We start from the raw sequence: 25,000 nt of genomic DNA, 5'->3' as shown, positions 1-25,000 counted from the left end.
GTAGTATATTCAGTGTGTTCAGTAGGGTGACGGCTGCAAGGAAGAAGAAGCTTCCTCTGAACCTGCTTGTTGGGGTGCGGAGAGAACTGTAGCGCTTTCTGGAGGGGAGTGTGGGGAACAGTCTGTGGTTGGGGTGAGAACAGTCTTTGATGATCCTGGATGACCTTGATGGAGGGGAGTGAGGAACCGGTGATGCGTTGGGCAGTTGTGACCACCTCTGCAGTGCTGTATGGCCGGAGGCAGAGCAGCTGCTACACCATACTGTGGCACCGTTGATGAGGATGCTCTATAGATGGTGCAGTTGCTACACCATACTGTGGCCCAGTTGATGAGGATGCTCTATAGATGGTGCAGTTGCTACACCATACTGTGGCCCAGTTGATCAGGATGCTGTTGATGGTGCAGTTGCTACACCATACTGTGGCACCGTTGATCAGGATGCTGTTGATGGTGCAGCGGTAGAAGTTCACCAGGACCTGAGGAGACAAGTGGACCTTCTGTAGTGTCCACAGGAAGAAGAGACGCTGGTGAGCCCTCTTGATCAGGGTAGAGGTGCTGAGGGTCCAAGAGAGGTCCAGGTGACACACTCCACCTCAGTCCCATCGATGAGAATGGGTTTGTGTGTCCACAATGAGCTCTTTGGTCTTCTTAATGTTGAGAGCAGGTTGTTCTCAGTGCACCACGGTTAAGTGCTGGACCTCCCCCTTGTAGGCACTCCCATCGTTTCTGAATCCTACAGTAGGTTCTGGAATTCTTCAGTAGGTTCTGGAATTCTACAGTAGGTTCTGGAATCCTACAGAAGGTTCTGGAATTCTTCAGTAGGTTCTAGAATCCTACAGTAGGTTCTGGATTTCTTCAGTAGGTTCTGGTGAACATCCAGATTGTTTGAATTGTTCCTTTTCAGCTCCCATCAGTGCTGTGAGTATTAGCCTGAGGTCTGAAGAGCAGGTCATGTGCGAGACCAAGGGGGTGTACCCGGCCCCCTCCATCCAGTGGGCCACGGCCCCCCCCTCGCCCCCCTCCCTGCTCCGCAGCTCCACGCGCGTCATCCCGGCCCCCGGGGGGCGCTACGACCTGGACAGCACACTGACCCACCGGCCAACGCACGCCACGTACATCTGCAGCATCAAGGCCAAGTACTCACCGCAGCTGTGGACGGCCACGCTCACGGAGGGAGGTACAGTACACACGCACACACGCACACACGCACACACGCACACACACACACACACACACACGCACACACACGCACGCACGCACACCAGGGCAACAGACTGACGTTCCCCTTTCCCATCAGACATATGATTTATGCACGTGTGTGTGCTGTAATGGAGGGCTGTGTGTGTGTGTGTGTGTGTGTGTGTGTGTGTGTGTGTGTGTGTGTGTGTGTGTGTGTGTGTGTGTGTGCTGTAATGGAGGGCTGTGTGTGTGTGTGTGTGTGTGTGTGTGTGTGTGCTGTAATGGAGGGCTGCTCAGCTATAATGGAGGCAGACTCTGCTTATGGATATCTGAGCTCCTTACAGGACCTCGACCTTTGACCTTACCAGTGCAATGCACTCACACACCCACACACACACGGGGCATGATCATACACACACACACACACACACACACACACACACACATGAGGCATGATCATATACACACACACACACAGGGCATGATCATACACACACACACACACACACACACACACAGGGCATGATCATACACACACACACACATACACACGGGGCATGATCATACACACACACACACACACACACACACACACACACACACACACACACACACACACACATGAGGCATGATCATATACACACACACACACAGGGCATGATCATACACACACACACACACACACACACACACACACACACACACACACACACACACACACACACATACACACACACACACACACTTACACCAGCTCTGGTGTACCAAAAGCATACAGCACATGACTCCTGTGTCCCGCATAACTTCAGATTACGTGATCTTCCTATATACAGTACATATGATCATGAGCTACAGCGCATTTTTAAACAAGTGTATGTATTGGTCATGTACTGTATATATGGAATACTGGCTATTTTATGTATTGGTCATGTATGGAATGCTGGTTATTTTATGTATTGGTTATGGAATGCTGTTGTGTATATATCGAATGCTAGATTTATGAAATAGCATGATATTTCCTATTCTCTTTTGATAGTGTTGACCATTAAGGATACAGGTTGTTATATTAATCATGATTATAGTTATCAACAGAAATACCTTGCCATGGATCTTCTAAAGACAAACTGTTGATATAGTCAGCGTGACATACACACGTTCACTCATTGGTCATCTGAAGATCGTAGTTCTGTGCTCCTATGAATCTCTGTGGTGTAAATCTTTTCCATGTGCACAGGAGGTGATGAAACAGGAGCGATACTGCCCTCTAGTGCTCAGAGAGAGAGTTACGGGTAAAGTGCTGTGATGATACTGCCCTCTAGTGCTCAGAGAGAGAGTTACGGGTAAAGTGCTGTGATGATACTGCCCTCTAGTGCTCAGAGAGAGAGTTACGGGTAAAGTGCTGTGATGATACTGCCCTCTAGTGCTCAGAGAGAGAGTTACGGGTGAGGTGCTGTGATGACACTGCCCTCTAGTGCTCAGAGAGAGAGTTATGAGTAAAGTGCTGTGATGATACTGCCCTCTAGTGCTCAGAGAGAGAGTTACGAGTGAGGTGCTGTGATGATACTGCCCTCTAGTGCTCAGAGAGAGAGTTACGAGTGAGGTGCTGTGATGTTACTGCCCTCTAGTGCTCAGAGAGAGAGTTACGGGTAAAGTGCTGTGATGATACTGCACTCTAGTGCTCAGAGAGAGAGTTACGAGCGAGATGCTGTGATGATACTGCCCTCTAGTGCTCAGAGAGAGAGTTACGAGTGAGGTGCTGTGATGATACTGCCCTCTAGTGCTCAGGGAGAGAGTTACAGGCAAAGTGCTGTGATGATACTGCCCTCTAGTGCTCAGAGAGAGAGTTACGGCTGTAATGCTGTAAAGGTGGAGGAAGAACGTGTATTCTCACACCAGTTCATTTCACTAACGTGTTCCACTCCCACTGTTACAGGCCAGATAGCACTAGATGGAGGATCCTGGTGTCTGCAGTATAGGCACTAGATGGAGGTATCTGCAGAATAGGCACTAGATGGAGGTATCTGCAGAATGGGCACTAGATGGAGGTATCTGCAGAATAGGCACTAGATGGAGGATCCTGGTATCTGCAGAATAGGCACTAGATGGAGGATCCTGGTGTCTGCAGAATAGGCACTAGATGGAGGATCCTGGTATCTGCAGGCACCAGTTGCTGAGGTCTGTGTGGTGTGTGTGGTGTGTGGTGTGTGTGTGTGTGTGTGTGTGTGTGTGTGTATGTGTGTGTGTGTGTGTGTGTGTGTGTGTGTGTGTGTGTGTGTGTGTGTGGTGTGTGTGTGTGTGTGTGTGTGGTGTGTGGTGTGTGGTGTGTGGTGTGTGTGTGTGTGTGTGTGTGTGTGTGTGTGTGTGTGTGTGTGTGTGTGGTGTGTGGTGTGTGTGTGTGTGTGTGTGTGTGTGTGGTGTGTGGTGTGTGTGTATGTGTGGTGTGTGTGTATGTGTGGTGTGTGTGTGTGTGTGTGTGTGTCCACTGCAGCGGATATCGTGGTGAAGACTGACGAAAGTGTGCTGGTGCCCTGCGTGGCTCCAAAGGGCTTCACGCTCCAGAACTTCACGCTCTCCTGGACGTTCAGCCGCAGCCGTAGTGACGACCCCGGCGATGACCCCAGTGTCCTGCTGACCTACGACAGTCGCACGCGGCGGCCCAGCATGCCCTGGGAGGGCGGCGTGGAGCTGGACCCGGAGCAGGTGCTGCTGGGAAACGGATCTCTGCGTCTACTGCGTCCAGACAGTGTGGAGAACACGGGCCGCTACACCTGCTCCTTCTCCGCCCCCCACACCACTCACCTGATACACACCTGGGTCAACATCACCGCAACACACACCGCAGCCATGACCGGTACACACACACACACCACACACACACCACACACACACACACACACACACACACCACACACCTGATACACACCTGGGTCAACATCACCGCAACACACACCGCAGCCATGACCGGTACACACACACACACCACACACACACCACACACCACACACACACACACACACCTGATACACACCTGGGTCAACATCACCGCAACACACACCGCAGCCATGACCGGTACACACACACACACCACACACACACCACACACACACACACACACCTGATACACACCTGGGTCAACATCACCGCAACACACACCGCAGCCATGACCGGTACACACACACACACCACACACACCACACACCACACACACACACACACACACCTGATACACACCTGGGTCACCATCACCGCAACACACACCGCAGCCATGACCGGTACACAGTCACACACACACACCACACATACACCACACACCACACACACACACACACACACACACACCTGATACACACCTGGGTCAACATCACCGCAACACACACCGCAGCCATGACCGGTACACACACACACACCACACATACACCACACACCACACACACACACACACACACACACACCTGATACACACCTGGGTCAACATCACCGCAACACACACCGCAGCCATGACCGGTACACACACACACCACACACCACACATACACACACACACACACACACACACACACACACACATACACACACCACACACACCGCACCCAGCATTGGTACACACATACACACATAAACAACACACACATGAACACACACACACACACACTCCCCAAATTGAGGCATGCGTTAGCATGACTGCATGTGTGTGTTGTTGCTGCAGGCCACAAGGAGTCGGAGCTGTGGATCGTTGCTGTGGTGGTGGCTGTGTTGGCCCTCCTGGTCATCGCCATCCTGCTCTGCAAGAGACGAGGTAAAGCACCACACACACACACACACACACACACACACACACACACACACACACACACGTGTGTGTAAATGTCCAACCCTACTCTGTGGTCTCTTCCCTGCAGCATCTCGTTCTAAGCGGAAGGATGTGACGATTGAGGACCCAGAGACTCAGCCCATGCAGACAGGTGAGGGGTCACTTAGGCTCCGTTCGAATCGGGAAAAACTGCTGCCTTCTAAGATATCTAACTAGAGAGCAAGGCAGCGAAGGCCGTTCGAAACCGAAAAAACGATTTTCGCTGCCTTCTAAGATATCTTAGAATTCCTGAATAACGGTCAATTTTGAAGGCAGCTTCGATGTACACTTCAAGCTCCCTTCTACCCATAATCCTTTGCGGCCACGTCTGAATCTCTGTGCAAACAAAACAAACATGGCTGCCGATATCGGTAAACGACTGCCGAATCTGTTGAAATGTCATTTGTGTGACGTTATTTAGCTTGGATTTGTGGAAAGTAGATTGAAAATAAATGATTTACTACCTGGTTATACCATTGTTGTACCCACTAATAACGCCTGGTCTGAGATATTAGCTGCCAGTGAAACTATTTTATACCGTTAGCCTGCTAGCTTACGTAGGCTAGTTTAGTTTAACGTCAGGCTTTTGCTAACGTCATACCGTAGTGTTAACCAAAGATTCTAGAGTGCTACGCTCATTTTTAAACGACGCGTTTAATCTAAAGTCATGTCTAGTTAGAGAGCTCTCTATTTAGGGAGGGAGGCAGTAGGCAGCTGCCATCCGATTCGAACGGAGCCCTAGTCTCAGCCCATGCAGACAGGTGAGGGGTCAGGGGTCACTCAGCCCATGCAGACAGGTGAGGGGTCAGGGGTCACTCAGCCCATGCAGACAGGGGAGGGGTCAGGGGTCACTCAGCCCATGCAGACAGGGGAGGGGTCACAGGGCAGAGGTCAGAGGTCGCTCAGAGGTCAGAGACACTACAGCTCCTCCCTGCTGAAAAAAACAGCAAGAAACCAGCTTAGGCTGGTACATGGTTTTAGCTGGTTTTAGCTGGTCTTTGCCCAAAACACAGTTATTATTGCTGGTCTTTGCTGGTGTAGCTGGTTAGGCCACCAGCTAGACATGCTGGCGTGACCATCTGAGGAAGCTGGTCGTGCTGGGGTGACCAGCCTGTCGTTTGGGATACAGCTGGTTTAAGATGGTCATGCTGGTGACCAGCCTGTCCAGCTTGACAAAGATGGTCAAGCTGGTTTTCTAGAATAACCAACATAAGCTGGCGTGGCCAGTAAAAACCAGCAATGTAGACCAGCAACACCAACTAAAATGACCAGCTTAAGGTGGTACGACAATCAAAACCAGCTGAATTACCATCATAAACTGGGTAAACCAGCTGAAGGTGGGTTTTCGCGAGAGTTTTGCTGGTCTAGCTGGTTAACCATCAAATGGTGGTCAAATAAGCTGGTTAACAAGCTGGTCAACCAGCAAACCACCTTTAGCTGGTCAGGCTGTTTTTTTCAGCAGGGCTCTCTTACAGTAAGGGTCAGAGGTGGCTCACTCTACAGCACTCCTCTTTAAGGGATCCTTGTTCAAGACTAGGCTAGCTTTTCCTAACTAGCTGTTTTACTTTATGGATGAATTTGGGCGTCAGGTTCAGTCGTTTGTTGAAGCATGTTTGCTAACTCTCACTGTTCCTGTATGCCCACTATATATATATATCTACATCTGTATGTCCACTATATATACTGTGTATATATATATATATATATATATATATATATATATATATATATATATATCTACATCTGTATGTCCACTATATATATATATCTGTATGTCCACTATATATACTGTATATATATATATATATATATATATATATATATATATATATATATATATATCTACATCTGTATGTCCACTATACATACTGTATATATACTGTATATACTGTATCTACATCTGTATGTCCACTATCCGTGTGTCCACTATTATCACCCTGTTTACATTGTAGTGTACAGCATGTTGTGTGTGGTGTCCTGGGACCTCGAATGTCCCCTTGAGGATCAATAAAGTATTTGTCTCTCTGTCCACTAGTGAGACCTGTGGGGGAGTCCACAGTAGAGTCCAGCCATCTCACAGAGAACGTGAAGGACACGTACACCTAATGCTGGCCCCGGCGGAGAAGAGTCCGGAACCTTCCAGAGGGCCCACTGATGTCCATGCCATGCCCACGCCTGAGCACTCAAGCCCACAGCACCAGGAGGAGTGGACGCTCACAGCCTTCTCTTCAAACAAACTACAAACTGGGGAATTATGGGAAACAGCACCAGGAGGAGTGGACGCTCACAGCCTTCTCTTCAAACAAACTACAAACTGGGGAATTATGGGAAACAGCACCAGGAGGAGTGGAAGCTCACAGCCTTCTCTTCAGTCAAACTACAAACTGGGGAATTATGGGAAACAGCACCAGGAGGAGTGGAAGTTCACAGCCTTCTCTTCAAACAAACTACAAACTGGGGAATTATGGGAAATGCAATAGTGTTGCAAAGGTACTTTTTCAAATTAGATCCCAAAGGCGGGTTATAGCTGGGGCTCAGCTGAAACGTTGTGTAGGCGGAGAGTATGTTGCAGTGGTCAGCTTCCACTAGAGCCAATAGAACTGGCTACACCAGACGCAAGAGTGCTGGGAACAATCGGAAACATGTCAACTATTTTCACGCAAACGGAACCCTTCAGTTGCGCTCCTGAGGTGCATTCAAGTTCACAAACATAGGCGAACGTTTGCGAACGTTTGCAAACAGTTTTCCGTTAGCCTTGAGTTTTTGGCGAACGTTTGCTAACAATCGCAAATTTACCTGTTCAAAGAAAACATGTTCCCCACCGACGTTCGCCACTGTTTACCAAATTTGAACGCACCTCCGGTGGAACGGACCTCTGCTGTAAATTTCACACCAGATTTGAATGTTCTAGAATTTCCTCTGGAGCTATCAGAGAAGAGAATGTTTTAGGGTTCTGTGTCCTCACAAGATGATTCCAAAGTGTTAGGGTGTTACGTTTTCTTCACTGCTGATGCCTTCTGGCCAGACACACAAAGGAACTGCTATGATCTGAGAAGTTCATTGCTGTTTCCTTATTTGAGGAGTGCTGTTATTCTTTGGACCAGATATTTTATATTCTGAGAAATGATAGCTATATATTGTCTACAAATAGTGAACAGTCCAACTGTGTTACAGGTTATGAGATAAATAAAGTTACTTTTGTTTATGTGTCGGCCTGTCTGTCATCCATGTCCACATCAGATGAAAGAGATTAAAACAGCACACACTGGGAACGTGCTCAAGACAAAGATGTAAACGCGTTTCTTACTTATAGAATATGCACACATTAATTAACAGACTTTTAAGAGTGTATTTTGTTTCTCAAGGATAAACCTACAGACTCTTATATAGAGTCATTAGTGTTACACTCACACACACACACACACACACACACACACACACACGCAGTAGTAATGGCTGGTTCATTTATGGTGGTACATGGCGAGTGCTCATTATGTTCACTCAGGAGCAGCCTGGTTAAAGTTTTACTCCCTCTGTGTAATGTGCTCATCCATCTCTCTCTCACACACACACACACACACACACACACACACACACACACACACACACACACTCTGGCTCTCTCTCTGTCCGAGTGGAAGTGTGCTCACTCTCTCTCAGTCATGTCTAGGACACACAGGCCTCCTGTTTCGCTCGTGCTCCTACTGTGGATGCTGGACCTTACCACCTCTAAAGGTACGAGCAGAATACACACACACACACACACACACACACACACACACACTCACATATGTGATTCTCTTCTATCATTTAAGACCTATTTGCTCTATAGACGATAATGTATAGATCTGAATGCTTAACCAGCCCTCTTTCAAAGATCTCACCTTCTGTCCTCCTTTAACACTTTATAGTCGATCATTTAACATGTATATGCTTTATAGTCGATCATTTAACACATATTTATAGTCGATCATTTAACACATATGCTTTATAGTTGATCATTTAACACATATATGCTTTATAGTTGATCATTTAACACGTATATGCTTTATAGTCGATCATTTAACACGTATATGCTTTATAGTCGATCATTTAACACATATATGCTTTATAGTCGATCATTTCACTCTGTCTTCTATTTCTTTTCCTCTCAATGACTCTCTCATGTCTTTCTTTATCTGTTATAAAGAAAGACTAATTTTTCATTCAAAACTCAGATGTTCTTCTAATATGTGAACTTCCATCACGTCTTCCAATTTATACTCTCAACATACGAGTGTCGCAGCTGCTCTCCCACAGGCCCTGATACTATACTGTGTGTGTGTGTGTGTGTGTGTGTGTGTGTGTGTGTGTGTGTGTGTGTGTGTGTGTGTGTGTGTGTGTGTGTTGCTGTGTGTACTGTGCAGGTTAGCCATTTTGTCTCTTTGTCTCGTATTGGGACTGAAACTGAGTGCAATTAGAATGTTAAAAGATGGTGGTCCTGGTATCAGTGTCACTAGATTTGAGATCAGGGGAGTCTACATGAAGCCACTTTAAGAGTTTGATAAATGCATCCCTGTCTACTACTGCCAGACATCTTGTAGACCTAGATGTAGATGTATTTGGCACATATACTGTAGACACATTATGTATTTGGCACATATAGGCATATTATGGCTGAGGATATTTATGTGTCTGGAACAAGTCAGACTCAAAGGTCAATCAAAATGGCATCAGACACACAAAAGTCACCAAATTAGAATAACCTGATAAAGTAGGACTACTTAGTGAGTGAGTGTGGAAAGTGTGTGTGTATGTGTCTGAGAGAGGGAGGGGGGGGGGGGGGGGGGGGCAGTTGGGTCACGGTTGGGTGGGTGGACACAGTGCAGGGTGGGGGTGTTGTAGGAAAGAGCATGATTAGTCTGAGCTTAGAGCCTTAGGTGTGAAGTAAAGGAAACACACACACACACACACACACACACACACACACACACACACACACACACACACACACACACACACACACACACTCGCACGCAAGCACGTAAGCATATCTGTGTGTTCCAGGTGGTGTGTGTGTTGCCCTGCACGGTCCTGCATGTAGCTATATTCTCTAATGTATATATAATGTATATCTCTCTCTCTGGTATAGATGCTGTGGCCCCGCGCGGCGATGCAGAGGTGGTGTGTGTGTTCCAGGAGGACTGTGTGCTGCCGTGCACCTTCCTGCATGTCATCTCTAATGTATATATAATGTATATCTCTCTCTCTGGTATAGATGCTGTGCCCCCGCGCGGCGATGCGGAGGTGGTGTGTGTGTTCCAGGAGGACTGTGTGCTGCCGTGCACGTTCCTGCATGTCATCTCTAATGTATATATAATGTATATATAATGTATATCTCTCTCTCTCTCTGGTATAGATGTTGTGGCCCCGCGCGGCGATGCGGAGGTGGTGTGTGTGTTCCAGGAGGACTGTGTCCTGCCGTGCACCTTCCTGCATGTCATCTCTAATGTATATATAATGTATATATAATGTATATCTCTCTCTCTCTGGTATAGATGCTGTGGCCCCGCGCGGCGATGCAGAGGTGGTGTGTGTGTTCCAGGAGGACTGTGTGCTGCCGTGCACGTTCCTGCGCGGGGGGATGGTGATCCACTGGTACAAGCAGCAGATCCCCGTGCACAGCTACTACTACCACAAGGACCAGCTCAGGCTGCAGAACAAGCACTTCAGCGGGCGCACACACCTCTTCAACACACACATCGCCAACGGCAACGCCTCACTCATGCTCCGCAGGGTCAAGGTGAGGGAGAAACATACTGTACACACACACACACACACACACACACATACACACACACACACACACACATACACATACACATACACACATACATATACATATACATATACATATACACACATTAGCGCACACACTCGTTTGACAATCTTGCCCAATACCATTTCATTATTTTGTTGTGTCTCTGAGTCAGAGTGGCCCTGGTGCATCTTGTTGATTAGTTACTGAGAAAGTGGTGAGGAATGCATTCCTGTGACAGCTTCTCAGCCATAGCTTGTCTCAAGGCTCCTAGCATCACTGAGGGCCATGTAGAGAGATTTAATTACGCAAATCAACAGCAGAATATCCTGTTATAGGCACCTTTAAGGCTCTGTGGGGTGATTTATGATCTCACAATTATAGTTCCCAGAGAACTATAACGTTGGGAATGATGTCGGAATGAGAGGAGTCATGTTGGGAATCATGTTGGTATGAGAGGAGTCGTGTTGGGAGTCTTGTTGGAATGAGAGGAGTCGTGTTGGGAGTCTTGCTGGAATGAGAGGAGTCGTGTTGGGAATCATCCTCAGGATTACATGTAAGCACTTGCTCAAGGGCACAATGATGGAAGCCAGAACTTGAACCCTCTACTGTCTGGATACTGCGTTCTAGCCCAGCCGCACAGAGAGAGAGAGAGAGAGAGAGAGAGAGAGAGAGAGAGAGAGAGACAGAGAGACAGAGAGAGACACACACACACACACACACACACACACACACACACACACACACACAGACCTACTGTACATCCAGAGCCAGGCTACATCGCCAGCGCTCTGTTTGCGGAGCCTAGAAATAGTTTTAGATTTAGAACACTATCTAACGTATTAACAATTTCGAACACTATCACGTCTGAGGTAACCAGCTCCATTGATTATAGTGGAGGCTACTATCATAAGCATTGATTATAGTGGAGGCTAATACTCTGTGTTGTATTGATTATAGTGGAGGCTAATACTCTGTGTTGTATTGATTATAGTGGAGGCTAATACTCTGTTGTATTGATTATAGTGGAGGCTAATACTCTCAGCTGTATTGATTATAGTGGAGGCTAATACTCTGTTGTATTGATTATAGTGGAGGCTAATACTCTGTGTTGTATTGATTATAGTGGAGGCTAATACTCTGTTGTATTGATTATAGTGGAGGCTAATACTCTGTTTTATTGATTATATTGGAGGCTAATACTCTGTGTTGTATTGATTATAGTGGAGGCTAATACTCTGTGTTGTATCGAATATAGTGGAGGCTAATACTCTGTGTTGTATTGAATATAGTGGAGGCTAATACTCTGTGATGTATTGATTATAGTGGAGGCTAATACTCTCAGCTGTATTGATTATAGTGGAGGCTAATACTCTGTGTTGTATTGATTATATAATAGTGGAGGCTAATACTCTCAGCTGTATTGATTATAGTGGAGGCTAATACTCTCATTAGCATTGATTATAGTGGAGGCTAATACTCTGTGATGTATTGATTATAGTGGAGGCTAATACTCTCAGCTGTATTGATTATAATGGAGGCTAATACTCTGTGTTGTATTGATTATAGTGGAGGCTAATACTCTCAGCTGTATTGATTATAGTGGAGGCTAATACTCTGTGTTGTATCGAATATAGTGGAGGCTAATACTCTGTGTTGTATCGAATATAGTGGAGGCTAATACTCTGTGTTGTATTGATTATAGAGGAGGCTAATACTCTCAGCTGTATTGATTATAGTGGAGGCTAATACTCTGTGATGTATTGATTATAGTGGAGGCTAATACTCTCAGCTGTATTGATTATAATGGAGGCTAATACTCTGTGATGTATTGATTATAGTGCAGATTATAGTCTCTCGGAGAACAGAACGTCTCAGTTGCATGCGTCTGAGGGTCATCATTTGGGGCGTATCATAACTGTCCTGTCTCTGGACTGACACGCCATTGTGTTTGTTTCCACCATCACCATGGCAACAGCTATGCCATGAGAGCAGGGGCACACTGAGGAAGTCAGTAGTGAGGAGTAGAATATTCTATACATATATTATATAAATACATATCAATATTCATATTCTACATATAAATATATTATGTAAATAAATCTTAATATTCTATATATAAATACATCTTGCCTTTTTCAGGCTGATGTGGAAAGGTGGATTGTTTGAATGTGTGTTGGCCACCCCACAGGTGCAGGACCAAGGCCGATACAAGTGCTTCACCAGCACCCGAAAGGACAGCCAGGAGACCTTCGTTAACCTCCGGGTCAAAGGTCAGGGAGAACTGTGCGCACACACACACACACACACCTGCAGCCATCCAGCCTCTACATGCATGCACGCGCGCGCACACACACACACACACACCTGCAGCCATCTAGCCTCTACATGCATGCACACACACACACACACACACACACACACACACACACACACACACACACACACACACTGAGATTTAACCAAATGCAATTCATATCAGGGCTGGTTTTCAGTTCACTGCGCTTCCAAAAGCACTTCCTGTGCAAGACTTTGCTCTGCCAGAGACAGATGGCGTGATTTTGGGATCAAATGCTGGACACTCTTCTGCTTCTTAATCAGTCATGGGTGTGTTTTGGGCGTGGCATCCTTAAACCAATGAGAATGACATCTGTCATTTCCTGTAACAGTAAGCAGCCCAATTTCAAACAGCCTATCAGTACTTTGATAATCAGCGGCACATTTGAGAGAATCTGCATGCACGTGAGACCGTATGGAACAGCGATTCTGCATGCACGTGAGACCGTATGGGATTCTACTAAACCTTTCTTTACTAAAAGCTGTTCGTGTCTAGCAGAGTATAGCCTACATGCATCTGCATTCACCTATTATTTGAAAGAAGTCAAACTAACTTTACTCATTATCAACAACTTACTTACAGTACTTACTTTCACTATTGACTGACAAGGGGTTGCCATTGGAAACATAGGGTCTTATCGTACACCTGGAACAGGGGGTTGCCATTGGAAACACAGGGTCTTACCGTACACCTGGAACCAGGTGGCACAAAGCGCCATGCAAAGCTTATTCTGATCTTACACTCAATCAAGTGAGGAATTTTTCACACTTTTATTAGACCTCACACCAAGGGATGTGGCCATTAACAACTTTAGGTGTGGTATGGTGCATGTTGCTATCTTACGCCCTTACCCTGAGCAAGTAGAACCGGGTCTACAGCGACAGAGACGCGAATAATTTCCCACTCAGCTCCATTCTCACCCCAGCGGCACTCTGGGTAATTTTCCACTGAGTCGCTCTCTGACTCGGTGCCCTGAGGGTGTCTCAGGTCCCTCCTCGTTCCCATGCAGCGCTCCACACACACACACACACACACACACACTCCCTCCTTTCCATTGCAGTGGCACTTTTGCAGTGGAAACCTGCTTTACATTATACTTATGTAACACATACATTCAGATTCCCATCTGCTTGTACACACATACATTTACACCAACAGCCTCCTAAACACAAAGCAACTGCAAAGGAATGTCCACTACATCCAGTGTTTGTGAATATTTTTGAATTTAGCTGGATACATATGAACGCATGTCTCTCAAAGCTACAAGTCATTTTAGCAATGCCATATTAAAGCTACAATAGTCATGTTAGCAATGCCATATTTTGGGTGGCATGAACGCATGTCTCTTAAAGCTACAGTAGTCATTTTAGTAATGCCATATTTTGGGTGGCCCGTGATGACCCAGTGCTTTTCCTGTCTAGCCCACTTGGCAATGAAGTTGAATATCCCTGCACTCAGGAACAGCAGCCTTTCCCAGCTCCTATTGGTCATCAGCCCTGTCAATCTTCCACAGCTCTGATCCCATTGGTGAGGATGGAGATGACCAATGAGTCCGTCACCTGCCAGTCGCAGAACATCTACCCCGCCCCCGAGGTGTGGTGGTCCACGGACCCGCCCGTCCCCCCCGGTTCCCTGGCCAACTCCACCCGCAAGACGGCCGACTCCAGAGGCCTGTTCGCCGTGGAGAGCTCCGTGGGGATTGTGGGTAATGCCTCAGACTACGCCTACTTCTGCTCCGTCATCTCCGCAGACGGAGCGCAGGTGTGGACCGCCTCACACAGACTGCAAGGTACGACGTTCTACCTGCTGTTCTGATGTTCTACCTGACCTGTTCTGCTGTTCTACCTGACCTGTTCCGATGTTCTACCTGACCTGTTCCGATGTTCTACCTGATCTGTTCTGACGTTCTACATGATCTGTTCTGTTAGTATAGAATTTGGTGTAGATTTGGCCTTTAATTGCAATAGGCCAGTAGAGATTGTGGGAGGAGAGTAGAAGAGAGAGATGGTGTTATGGTGGGAAATGAGTAGAAGGGAGAGATGGTGTTATGGTGGGAAATGAGTAGAAGGGAGAGATGGTGTTATGGTGGGAAATGAGTAGAAGGGAGAGATGGTGTTATGCTGGGAAATGGCTGCAGGTCGGAATGGGTCTTGGGTCCCGGTGGGAACTTGAACATGATATGGATGATGCTGCTTGAGTTCTGTCTTCACAAAGACAGATGGGTGTATGGATTTTACAGTCATGTTTTAATAATTATACAAAAATGACTTTTATTTTGAAGTGCTGTTTGCAGTGGGTACATTAGGGCTCCATCTGGGTGGCCTATGGGGTGAGGGCTTGAGTGACCCCAGAGTGACCCCAGAGTGACCTCTCTCCTCTCCTCTCTCAGATGACCTGTTTGGCGACTCTGGCGAAAGTGTGCTGGTGCCCTGCGTGGCTCCAAAGGGCTTCACGCTCCAGAACTTCACGCTCTCCTGGACGTTCAGCCGCAGCCGTAGTGACGACCCCGGCGATGACCCCAGTGTCCTGCTGACCTACGACAGTCGCACGCGGCGGCCCAGCATGCCCTGGGAGGGCGGCGTGGAGCTGGACCCGGAGCAGGTGCTGCTGGGAAACGGATCTCTGCGTCTACTGCGTCCAGACAGTGTGCAGAACACGGGCCGCTACACCTGCACCTTCTCCGCCCCCCACACCACTCACCTGATACACACCTGGGTCAACATCACCGACAGGAGTGCAGGTACACTGGAGAGGTCACCTTCTGAGATCAACACACAACTCATAAGATCAACACACAACTCATAAGATCAACACACACCTCATAAGATCAACACACAACTCATAAGATCAACACACAACTCATAAGATCAACACACAACTCATAAGTTCAACACACACCTCATAAGATCAACACACAACTCATAAGATCAACACACACCTTGTGAGATCAACACACACCTCATCCTCTACAAACCCCACATTAGAGAGCACCACAAAAGCCTCTTTTTATCTTTTTATCTCTATTTTACTTTTTATATCTTTGCAAAAACAAATGCTGGGTTTCCGTATTTCCAATTGGTTAATCCATTTCTAGGTTTTAAAATAAAAAAATCTGTTAAAATATGCATAGTGTAGGAACTAAGTGACCGTGATCATGACTGTGTGCGTGCGTGTGTGTGCGTGTGTGTGTGCATGTGTGTGTGTGTGTGTGTGTGTTTGTGTACAGACGAGGACCAGCGTGTGTGTAAGAGGTCCTGGTGGGGGACGGCCGCCTCCATCTGTGTGTTTGTGGTCTCCATGGCAGCAGGAGTGATGCGCTGCTTCAGGACAGGAGGTGCGTACTGTGGCAGAGGGAAAAAAACACAGAAAACACACAGCCAATAAATAGCCAATAAATAGCCAATAAATAGCCAATAAATAGCCAATAAATAGCCAATAAGTAGCCAATAGATAGCCAATAAATAGTACCAATAGAGGAAGTTCTGCTACTCATCATAGGTGCGTAATTAGTAACCTCATCATAGGTGCGTAATAGGTAACCTCATCATAGGTGCGTAACAGGTAACCTCATCATAGGTACGTAACTGGTAAACTCAGGTATATTACAGCCATCTGCATGCTCTAATGATCTGTTAACTAAGGGCACAGGACTACCACAAGAGTGTTCAGCCATCCACATGCTCTAATGATCTGTTAACTAAGGGCACAGGACTAGCACAAGAGTGTTCAGCCATCTGCATGCTGCTATCTCTTTTATGGAATGTATTGATTGATGTGTGAAGAAGAATATCCTTATAGGACAATACTCTATCTATCTATCTATCTATGCTCCAATGATCTGTTTGATGGCGTCCACAGGAGGCCCATCAGCACATGCAAACGGAGGCAAACTGGTGAAGATCAGCATGTCTCAGATCGGTAACGTCCTCACTCAAGGCCTTCTGTTTTCATGGTTATTTGTGGCACTGGATACGCTGAGGAGTGATTGACAGCTGAGTTTCCGTAACCGCTGCACTTCCTGTTTTGCAGACGTTCCCATGCTGGGTCTCCCTGGCGCTGACGCACCCGGGTCGGGCGGTTCTGGTCTGAATGACGGAGGAAGTCTCCGACTCCACACAGCCAGGGTTGAGCGCACAGACCACGGCTCTGACGAGTTCCAGAGGCATCCGATCCCTGAGGGTGGCGCTGCAGAACTAGAGGCTTTAGGAGGCGATGACCCGCTAGAGTTTCTGGAAGGAAGTGATGCAACAATCCCTTCGGAACTTGGAACTGATTCGCCAGCACTGCTTGCTCCAGAATGTGATGCAGGAACGCCACACGCACCAGGAAGTGAGTCAGTTGTGGCAGGTCCGGAGGAGAGTGACTCAGCAGTTCCTCAGCAACCTGGAGGTGGTGAGTCGACGCCACAGGTAACAGGAAATGATGTCACAACACTTCACACAACAGGAAATGCTGTCCCAGCTGCTGGCGTGCCGGGGCAGGTCATGGTGATCCACTGTGAAGCAGAGCGAGCTCCCAAAGACCAGACGCCAGCACTCGACTCCGCCCACTCAGACCCCTCCTACTTCCTGAAGCTAGCGCTCTTCCCCGCCCACAAAGACATCATTCCCAACATCCTGCAGCGCGACGAGGCCGTCTTCATCGTTCCGGAGCAGTTTCAAATCAACGGCTTCAGGTGATGCATGTGGTAAAGCAACGTTGGGACTTTTGAAAGACACCTGAACTCATTTCCTACAAAATACTTCAAAATAACCAGAAACCGTTTGATGTTGTTTCTGGCGGCCGATTAACAGTTTGATAGTATTCCTGAAGTGACATGAAGGACATTCATGTGCCAATAACAGATCACTGCCTACCATGTCATCTCAGCCTGTGATCTTGCCTTGTCAATACAACACCAGAGAATAACAAGCCGTGTCGTCTCTTTTGCCATGTCAGTACAACACCAGAGAATTAACACGCCGTGTCATCTCTTTTTCCATGGAACGGACTGGTCACTCATACTGGTCATTTTTGCAGAATGCTTATTCTCAAAGGAAACCAATCCAATTCAATTAATCAATTAAATTATGTTTCACCAGATTGTATGTATTGCATAGCATAATGATTAGTCTGTAGATAAACATTATTTATTATAATATTCATAGATATGCAATCATTTGCATAGAAGCCACACATAGGAATGCCAGCCATACAATATTTCAGTAGTTTGGCACAAAGGATCGGCACAAATTCAACCCCAAAACTGTCTTCAAATCAGTAGGGGAATTAGTGTGTGTGTGTGTGTGTGTGTGTGTGTGTGTGTGTGTGTGTGTAGGAGTGCCTTAGATTCTGGCCAGTTCATCTACTCATCTGCATGTGTTTTTATTTTATTTTTATTTTTTATAAATGCCAGAGATGAACCACTACGTGTTTTACATGGTCATCATGTAGCACTCTGTTATTTCTAATATTCAAACTGCACTTAAAATCCACCATTCATAATCAGAAACATTCATAATATGTCACACAATTGCAGATTGTAACAATAAAAGTCCCTTAAAATAACCTGATAGATATGTGATCAGTATTGCATCAATACACACACACACACACACACACACACACACACACACACACTGTTAATAAATAACCTGGTAGATATGTGATGAGTATTAATTGCACCAATACACACGTCTTCACTGCTATCCACAGTACACCACCTTATGAGCCACCAAAAAAATAGCAATATGGTTTTAGAGAGAGAAACATATTCATTCACTAGTCCATCTCTGGATGGTTTTAGAGAGAGAAACACATTCATTCACTAGTCCATCTCTGGATGGTTTTAGAGAGAGAAACATATTCATTCACTAGTCCATCTCTGGATGGTTTTAGAGAGAGAAACACATTCATTCACTAGTCCATCTCTGGATGGTTTTAGAGAGAGAAACACATTCATTCACTAGTACATCTCTGGATGGTTTTAGAGAGAGAAACATATTCATTCACTAGTCCATCTCTGGATGGTTTTAGAGAGAGAAACACATTCATTCACTAGTCCATCTCTGGATGGTTTTAGAGAGAGAAACACATTCATTCACTAGTCCATCTCTGGATGGTTTTAGAGAGAGAAACACATTCATTCACTAGTACATCTCTGGATGGTTTTAGAGAGAGAAACATATTCATTCACTAGTACATCTCTGGATGGTTTTAGAGAGAGAAACACATTCATTCACTAGTACATCTCTGGATGGTCTCTTTAGTCTGTCAAGGTCAAATACGGCCTTATCTGATCTGTCAAGGTCAAGTGCGGCCATTTAGTCCTCAGCTGGTTCCGTTGGCAGGTCAGAATGAAAACACACTGCAGGTTCTGAGTGCTCACGTGACGTCACACTGCAGCGCTGGGTCTGGTCACGGCCCAATCAGAACCTCAGCTGCCCCGACTGATGAGGAGCCAATAACATGGACCGTGTCTAACAGCAAACAGGCCCATTCAATTATAGTTGTTCACATACAGACACACACACACACACGTGTACACACACACACACACACACACACCCTGTTTGGCCCTCTCTCCATGTTGACTGTCCCATTACATAAAAGAGCCTCTCTATGCATCTGCAATCTTCTCAATGTCCAGACGAGGGAGCCAACCCTCGTTAATAGCCAATCAGAAGGCCAGGACCCAAACTTGGCTCTTGTCACTGACACTGTGCCAGAACATCTGCTGTTAACATTCCTCCTCCCTTCCTCCTCTCTGTAGCCCAGCTCTCCTCCTCCCTGCGTCTGTGCCGTTAGCACTTACTGTACTTCTACACTGTACCTCCACATGGCCACTAGCCATCACTAGCCCTCACTAGCCCTCACTGAACCCCACTAGCCTCACTGTACCCCACTGTACCCCACTAGCCCTCACTGTACCCCACTAGCCCTCACTGTACCCCACTAGCCCTCACTAGCCCTCACTAGCCCTCACTGTACCCCACTAGCCCTCACTGTACCCCACTAGCCCTCACTAGCCCTCACTAGCCCTCACTGTACCTCACTGTACCCCACTAGCCCTCACTGTACCCCACTAGCCCTCACTGTACCTCACTGTACCCCACTAGCCCTCACTAGCCCTCACTGTACCCCACTAGCCCTCACTAGCCCTCACTAGCCCTCACTGTACCCCACTAGCCCTCACTGTACCCCACTGGCCCTCACTGTACCCCACTAGCCCTCACTGTACCCCACTAGCCCTCACTGGCCCTCACTGTACCCCACTGTACCCCACTAGCCCTCACTGTACCCCACTGTACCCCACTAGCCCTCACTGTACCCCACTAGCCCTCACTGTACCCCACTAGCCCTCACTGTACCCCACTAGCCCTCACTGTACCCCACTAGCCCTCACTGTACCCCACTAGCCCTCACTAGCCCTCACTGTACCCCACTAGCCTCACTGTACCTCCACATGGCCGCTAGCAAGCAAAGCAAGAGTGAAGAATAAATGTTTTTATGAATGATATAATCAAATGAAATCTAAGAGATATTATATTCTTTTATATTATAGTTCTTTTTCAGCAACACTGAGTGTGTTCAATTCGTTTGGTTCGTTAAACAGTTGTTTAAGCTGTTGTGTTTTCTGTAATTAAACAACATGGTGATGATGGTATGAGTTGCCTAGTGTTCTGTGCTCCTGCAATAACTTTGGGTCTTTCAAAAGGAGTTTAAAGACTTATCTGTTATTACTGAAATGTGGTATTGCATTCATATTATTGTTAGCATTACTAATGTGCTTAATGGAGGCTTAACAACTTTTTTTAAAAACTGTTGTAAATTTCATATTTTGTAAGTCGCTTTACTAAATTCCATAACCGTAACCGTAGACGTATGGAGACGTTGCCATGGACACACCCTGTGTTTGTTTGGGTTGCCAAGTAAGACTGGGCGCCATCTTGAGTCCCCTCCCTCCTCTTCTTCTCATTCCATTCCCCCTGTGCAGCCCTGCTGTGCTGAGTCCAGATATCCAGCGTGATTAATATCCTGTGTCCTGGACCAGGCTCATACACCCAACAATAGATTCCCCTCTCCCCCCTCACCACCTACAGCCCCAGCCAAGGACTATCAGAGACGGATCTGGAGAGGAATCCTCCTCCTTTCTTCTGCACATTGCTCCAGCATCGCATCATCTCGAACACTAGCATGGGACTGGCAAGCAAACCTCAGCTCTTCCACCGCCATCTTATCTCTCACATAAAACCACATCTCTAAAACAACACCCAGATCTTCTCTAACACAAACACACATCTACACCTGAAAGCCACATCTCCAACACAAACACATGCAGTCAGTGTTTGTAATATGAGGCCACATGTCTGACACACTCACACATCTGTAACTAAAGCCACATCTCCAACACAAAGCCGTATCTGCATCAGACCTCCAGCACACTGTCACGACGGCTCATGCAGACGTGCCCTCTACGGCGACCCCCGCTGATATGCTGATGGGCCCTCTATGGCGGCCCCAGTGCCCTCTATGGCGACCCCAGCTGATCTGCAGACGTGCCCAGTTCCACACAATCTGATCTGGAGCTGCTTCCATGGGCAGCTCTGCTCCTATCTGCTGTCTGCATGTTTACACTGGTGAGCGGGGGGAGGGGGGTGGGGAGTGGGCAGTGTGGGGGTCGCATTGAGAGTGAAGTTAGCCTGAGGACAGGAAGTGCTTTGGTCGAGCGGCTCAGCCCGACCCCTGGGGCCGGCACAAACGCTCGTGTTTGGAAGGCTTCTGTAAACAGTCCATTTCCCCTCCCTGTCCCGGGACGTCAGAGAGCGCGCAGCGGACCCTACAGTACGCCATCCTCTCCTCGTCCTCCAGCAGGATCCACTATCTGCTCTGTTCTGCCCCAGGAGCTGTTCTGCCCCCAGGAGCCTGGTCTGCCCCCAGGAGCTGTTCTGCCCCCAGGAGCATGTTCTGCCCCCAGGAGCTGTTCTGCCCCCAGGAGCTGTTCTGCCCCCAGGAGCATGTTCTGCCCCCAGGAGCTGTTCTGCCCCCAGGAGCTGTTCTGCCCCCAGGAGCTGTTCTGCCCCCAGGACCCAGTCCACATAGGCCTCTCATAACACACACTACACCAGGTCACTTCCATAGACTCATCACCATGACGATACAGGTCTGTCTTACTGATCTACAGTTATCTTCTGCTGCTGCTCCCTCAACAGACACACACACACACACACACACACACACTCACACACACACACTGAAAGAGGAAAACTCGCATGTTCCTCAGACTCATTTTGCTCCTTTCACAGTAAGGTTGGTCAGGATGGCCAATTATTGCTACAAATTACTGCTATGTTTACACTAGATTAAATAGGGTTATACATACATTTGTCCAACTCCTAACTACCACACCAAACCATAATCCGCTAAACCATCCCTTAATCTGCCGCAGCAAACCATCAAGGAGCCTTTCACACCATAATCATGTAAACTGGGATCAATTACACGGTTCGTGCCGGCCGCGTGAACCGCTGGCTCGGGGTCACCACACTCAGACAAGAGTGCTGTCACGTTCTCCTCCCCGCCGTCTGCACTCCGCAGATTTATGGGACTGCTGCTCGTGCTCGAGAGCCCATGCTGCTCCGGGGCCCGGTTTCCTGTTTACTGGGAGAAATTTCCTTCCGAAGCCAGAAATTAAAAATCAAACTAACCCCTCTCTCTCCGGCTGTCTGCTGAAGGAAAACTACTTTGAACGGCTTGATCTGACTGGACGCTCCACTTCTGGTCACGAGCTGTGGGAATTCTCCCACGCGCCGCGGCTCTCAGGTACACACCTATTTCTCACATTATGAATGAAGGGCGGGAACGCTGAACACATCCTGCCCGACCACCAGTTTTTTCTTTTTTTTACGTCTTCATGGATTATTAAAGCTGTGGTAAACGACCAGGCTTGGCTGTTGATTTGTTACCAGCTGCTTCGCTGTCCTCAGGATGATTCTCTGGCACCTGCACCCTAGGGAGCCGGAGCCCGTGGCCTTCCGTTGATTTACCGCCTAAACTCACCTCTCCGTGTGGAGTAACTTTTTAAAACCTTTACGGCAGACGACCGTCAACTTTCTGGGGCAATGGTAAGTTCTGTCCACACTGCACTAAGTGTAGTTAGCGCATGGGTGTCTGTAAGGGACCCCAGGTCATGACCTACAGCACCAGTTCATAACCCAGCAGCACATGATAGCTAGAATTACAGTTAGCCTACTGTGTCATAATAACAATTCAAACTGGTAACTTTGAATGCTATTCTCTGGGTGAATGTTAAGACCCACATCACATCGCACAAGTGGTTTCCTGCAAGGACAAAACAAGGGCGCGTTGTTATTCTGGTCGTGATTCTTCACATTTATACATATTAATGCGACTGGAAACGACGCGGAGACGCGCGCGCATGAAAGCCGGCTTGTGTCCGGCGAGCGGACAGTCACGCGCTCCGTGGGGGGATATTTAAAGCTCATTGTCAGCTGGTCAGAGCTCGAGCTGAACTAACACGGCGGGACTTTAAAGTCAGACCTCTCTCATTAGGGATGCTCCAGGAGGGTGAGTAGCTTTTCTCACGGACCTTACAGTATGGGGCTTCAGGATGGTGAGTAGGGCTTTTCACACGGACCTTAATGGCACCTTGAAGTCCACTTTTCACTCTGATTATGTGATGTCCCTGGCTGTGATCTGCTATCAGTATTTTTAGAGTAGGTTGCCTGTAAGCTAGATTCTAGCATGCTTTCTTTACTCGCTTTTGAGGAGGTGTAGCCTATGCGCCTGTTGCTTTCCTGTTGTGGTCCCTGTGAGCCCATAAAGGTGTTAGAGTGGAGGTTATCTCCAGCTGTGAGTAGCGGACCTCGGCGGGCCCACAACCTGCCATCTGAGCCTATAACTCTGGTGCTGTGAACCAGAGCCTTGCTAGTGTGTTTTGACCCGTGATGACCCAGTCCAACTGCAGCTCAATCTGCTTTCGCTTATGAGAGAGGGGGCGATGCATCCCGCAGATGTAGGGCCTCTTGGATGGACTTGCAACGAGTGCAACTGGAATGTCTCTTTTTGCCTCTGATATGAGTGTGTGTGTGTGTGTGTGTGTGTGTGTGTGTGTGTGTGTGTGTGTTATGTAAACAATCCTGTACTTGTTCCAGTGTCTGTGTGCTGTGTGTGAATGTTATGTGTATGATTGACGAAGAGAGTGTTCCTCTGTATGTGCATGTGTGTGTGTTCTTCAGAGCGGGCCAGCGGGGTGTCATTTTTTTCCGTCTCCACTCAGCATTATGCTTTTTATTACAGCCTAATATGACTGTGGTTCAGCAAACAACAGAACACTTTTTATTTGTTCAAAGTACAATATATGCAAGAAACTCTCTTTAAAAAAGCAATAAATGACCAACACATGCATGGAACAAAACGGCACACACTTGTGCGTCCAAAACAACCTAATCAAATGAAAAGGCTAAAAGGGGGTTGGGATGAGAGGTATGCATGGACACAGCAGACGCTACAATAGGAGGCTGTGCCTGTTTTAGCAGCAGACACTACAATAGGAGGCTGTGCCTGTTTTAGCAGCAGACACTACAATAGGAGGCTATGCCTGTGTTACCAGCAGACACTACAATAGGAGGCTGTGCCTGTGTTAGCAGGCTAATGGGAGCCTCCTGCTGTGGGTGCTGTGGCCAGCTCTGCCGTGCTCCCAGGCCTTGTGCTGCTGAGTACAATAGCAGAGCTGTGTGGAGATAATACGGAGTAACCACCTCTCAGTGACAGCAGCAGCCTCAGGAGCCCTCTCCTCCTCCTCCTCTCCTCCTCCACTCCTCCTCTCCTCTCCTCT

General features: G+C 47.4%; 3 protein-coding genes across 3 annotated transcripts in view; all 3 read left to right on the top strand.

Moving 5' to 3' along the window:
• Positions 1-8,236, top strand: part of LOC134079832 (CD276 antigen-like) — a 15,613-nt gene extending 7,377 nt beyond the window's left edge. Inside the window, exons 3-7 of the mRNA XM_062535932.1 lie at positions 905-1,177; positions 3,668-4,030; positions 4,886-4,975; positions 5,079-5,141; positions 7,065-8,236. Coding sequence (XP_062391916.1) covers positions 905-1,177; positions 3,668-4,030; positions 4,886-4,975; positions 5,079-5,141; positions 7,065-7,135 — 860 coding nt within the window. The 3' untranslated portion in view covers positions 7,136-8,236. The remainder of the gene's footprint in view (positions 1-904; positions 1,178-3,667; positions 4,031-4,885; positions 4,976-5,078; positions 5,142-7,064) is intronic.
• Positions 8,237-8,691: 455 nt separating this feature from the next.
• On the top strand, positions 8,692-17,843 carry LOC134079726 (uncharacterized). Its single transcript, XM_062535803.1, has 9 exons — positions 8,692-8,764; positions 10,287-10,340; positions 10,567-10,811; positions 13,018-13,099; positions 14,678-14,953; positions 15,554-15,904; positions 16,391-16,498; positions 17,023-17,082; positions 17,194-17,843. The coding sequence occupies exons 1-9, from the start codon at positions 8,692-8,694 to the stop codon at positions 17,841-17,843; spliced, it is 1,899 nt and encodes a 632-aa protein (XP_062391787.1).
• Positions 17,844-22,891: 5,048 nt separating this feature from the next.
• phldb2a (pleckstrin homology-like domain, family B, member 2a) overlaps positions 22,892-25,000 on the top strand; it is a 65,930-nt gene continuing 63,821 nt past the window's right edge. Inside the window, exons 1-2 of the mRNA XM_062535802.1 lie at positions 22,892-22,965; positions 23,130-23,267. Coding sequence (XP_062391786.1) covers positions 23,265-23,267 — 3 coding nt within the window. The 5' untranslated portion in view covers positions 22,892-22,965; positions 23,130-23,264. The remainder of the gene's footprint in view (positions 22,966-23,129; positions 23,268-25,000) is intronic.

This window comes from Sardina pilchardus, chromosome 5, assembly GCF_963854185.1.
Source record: "Sardina pilchardus chromosome 5, fSarPil1.1, whole genome shotgun sequence".
Lineage (NCBI taxonomy): Eukaryota > Metazoa > Chordata > Actinopteri > Clupeiformes > Clupeidae > Sardina > Sardina pilchardus.
The sequence above is the reverse complement of the archived record's forward strand: the minus strand, read 5'-3'. Positions and strand labels throughout refer to the sequence as shown.

Bases quoted from the DNA above. Each gene is read 5' to 3' on its own strand.
- LOC134079726 (XM_062535803.1), top strand. From the start codon at position 8,692: ATGTCTAGGACACACAGGCCTCCTGTTTCGCTCGTGCTCCTACTGTGG. The intron at 8,765-10,286 runs GTACGAGCAGAA...TCTCTGGTATAG, and splicing joins GGACCTTACCACCTCTAAAG to ATGCTGTGCCCCCGCGCGGC. The intron at 10,812-13,017 runs GTGAGGGAGAAA...GCCACCCCACAG, and splicing joins TCATGCTCCGCAGGGTCAAG to GTGCAGGACCAAGGCCGATA.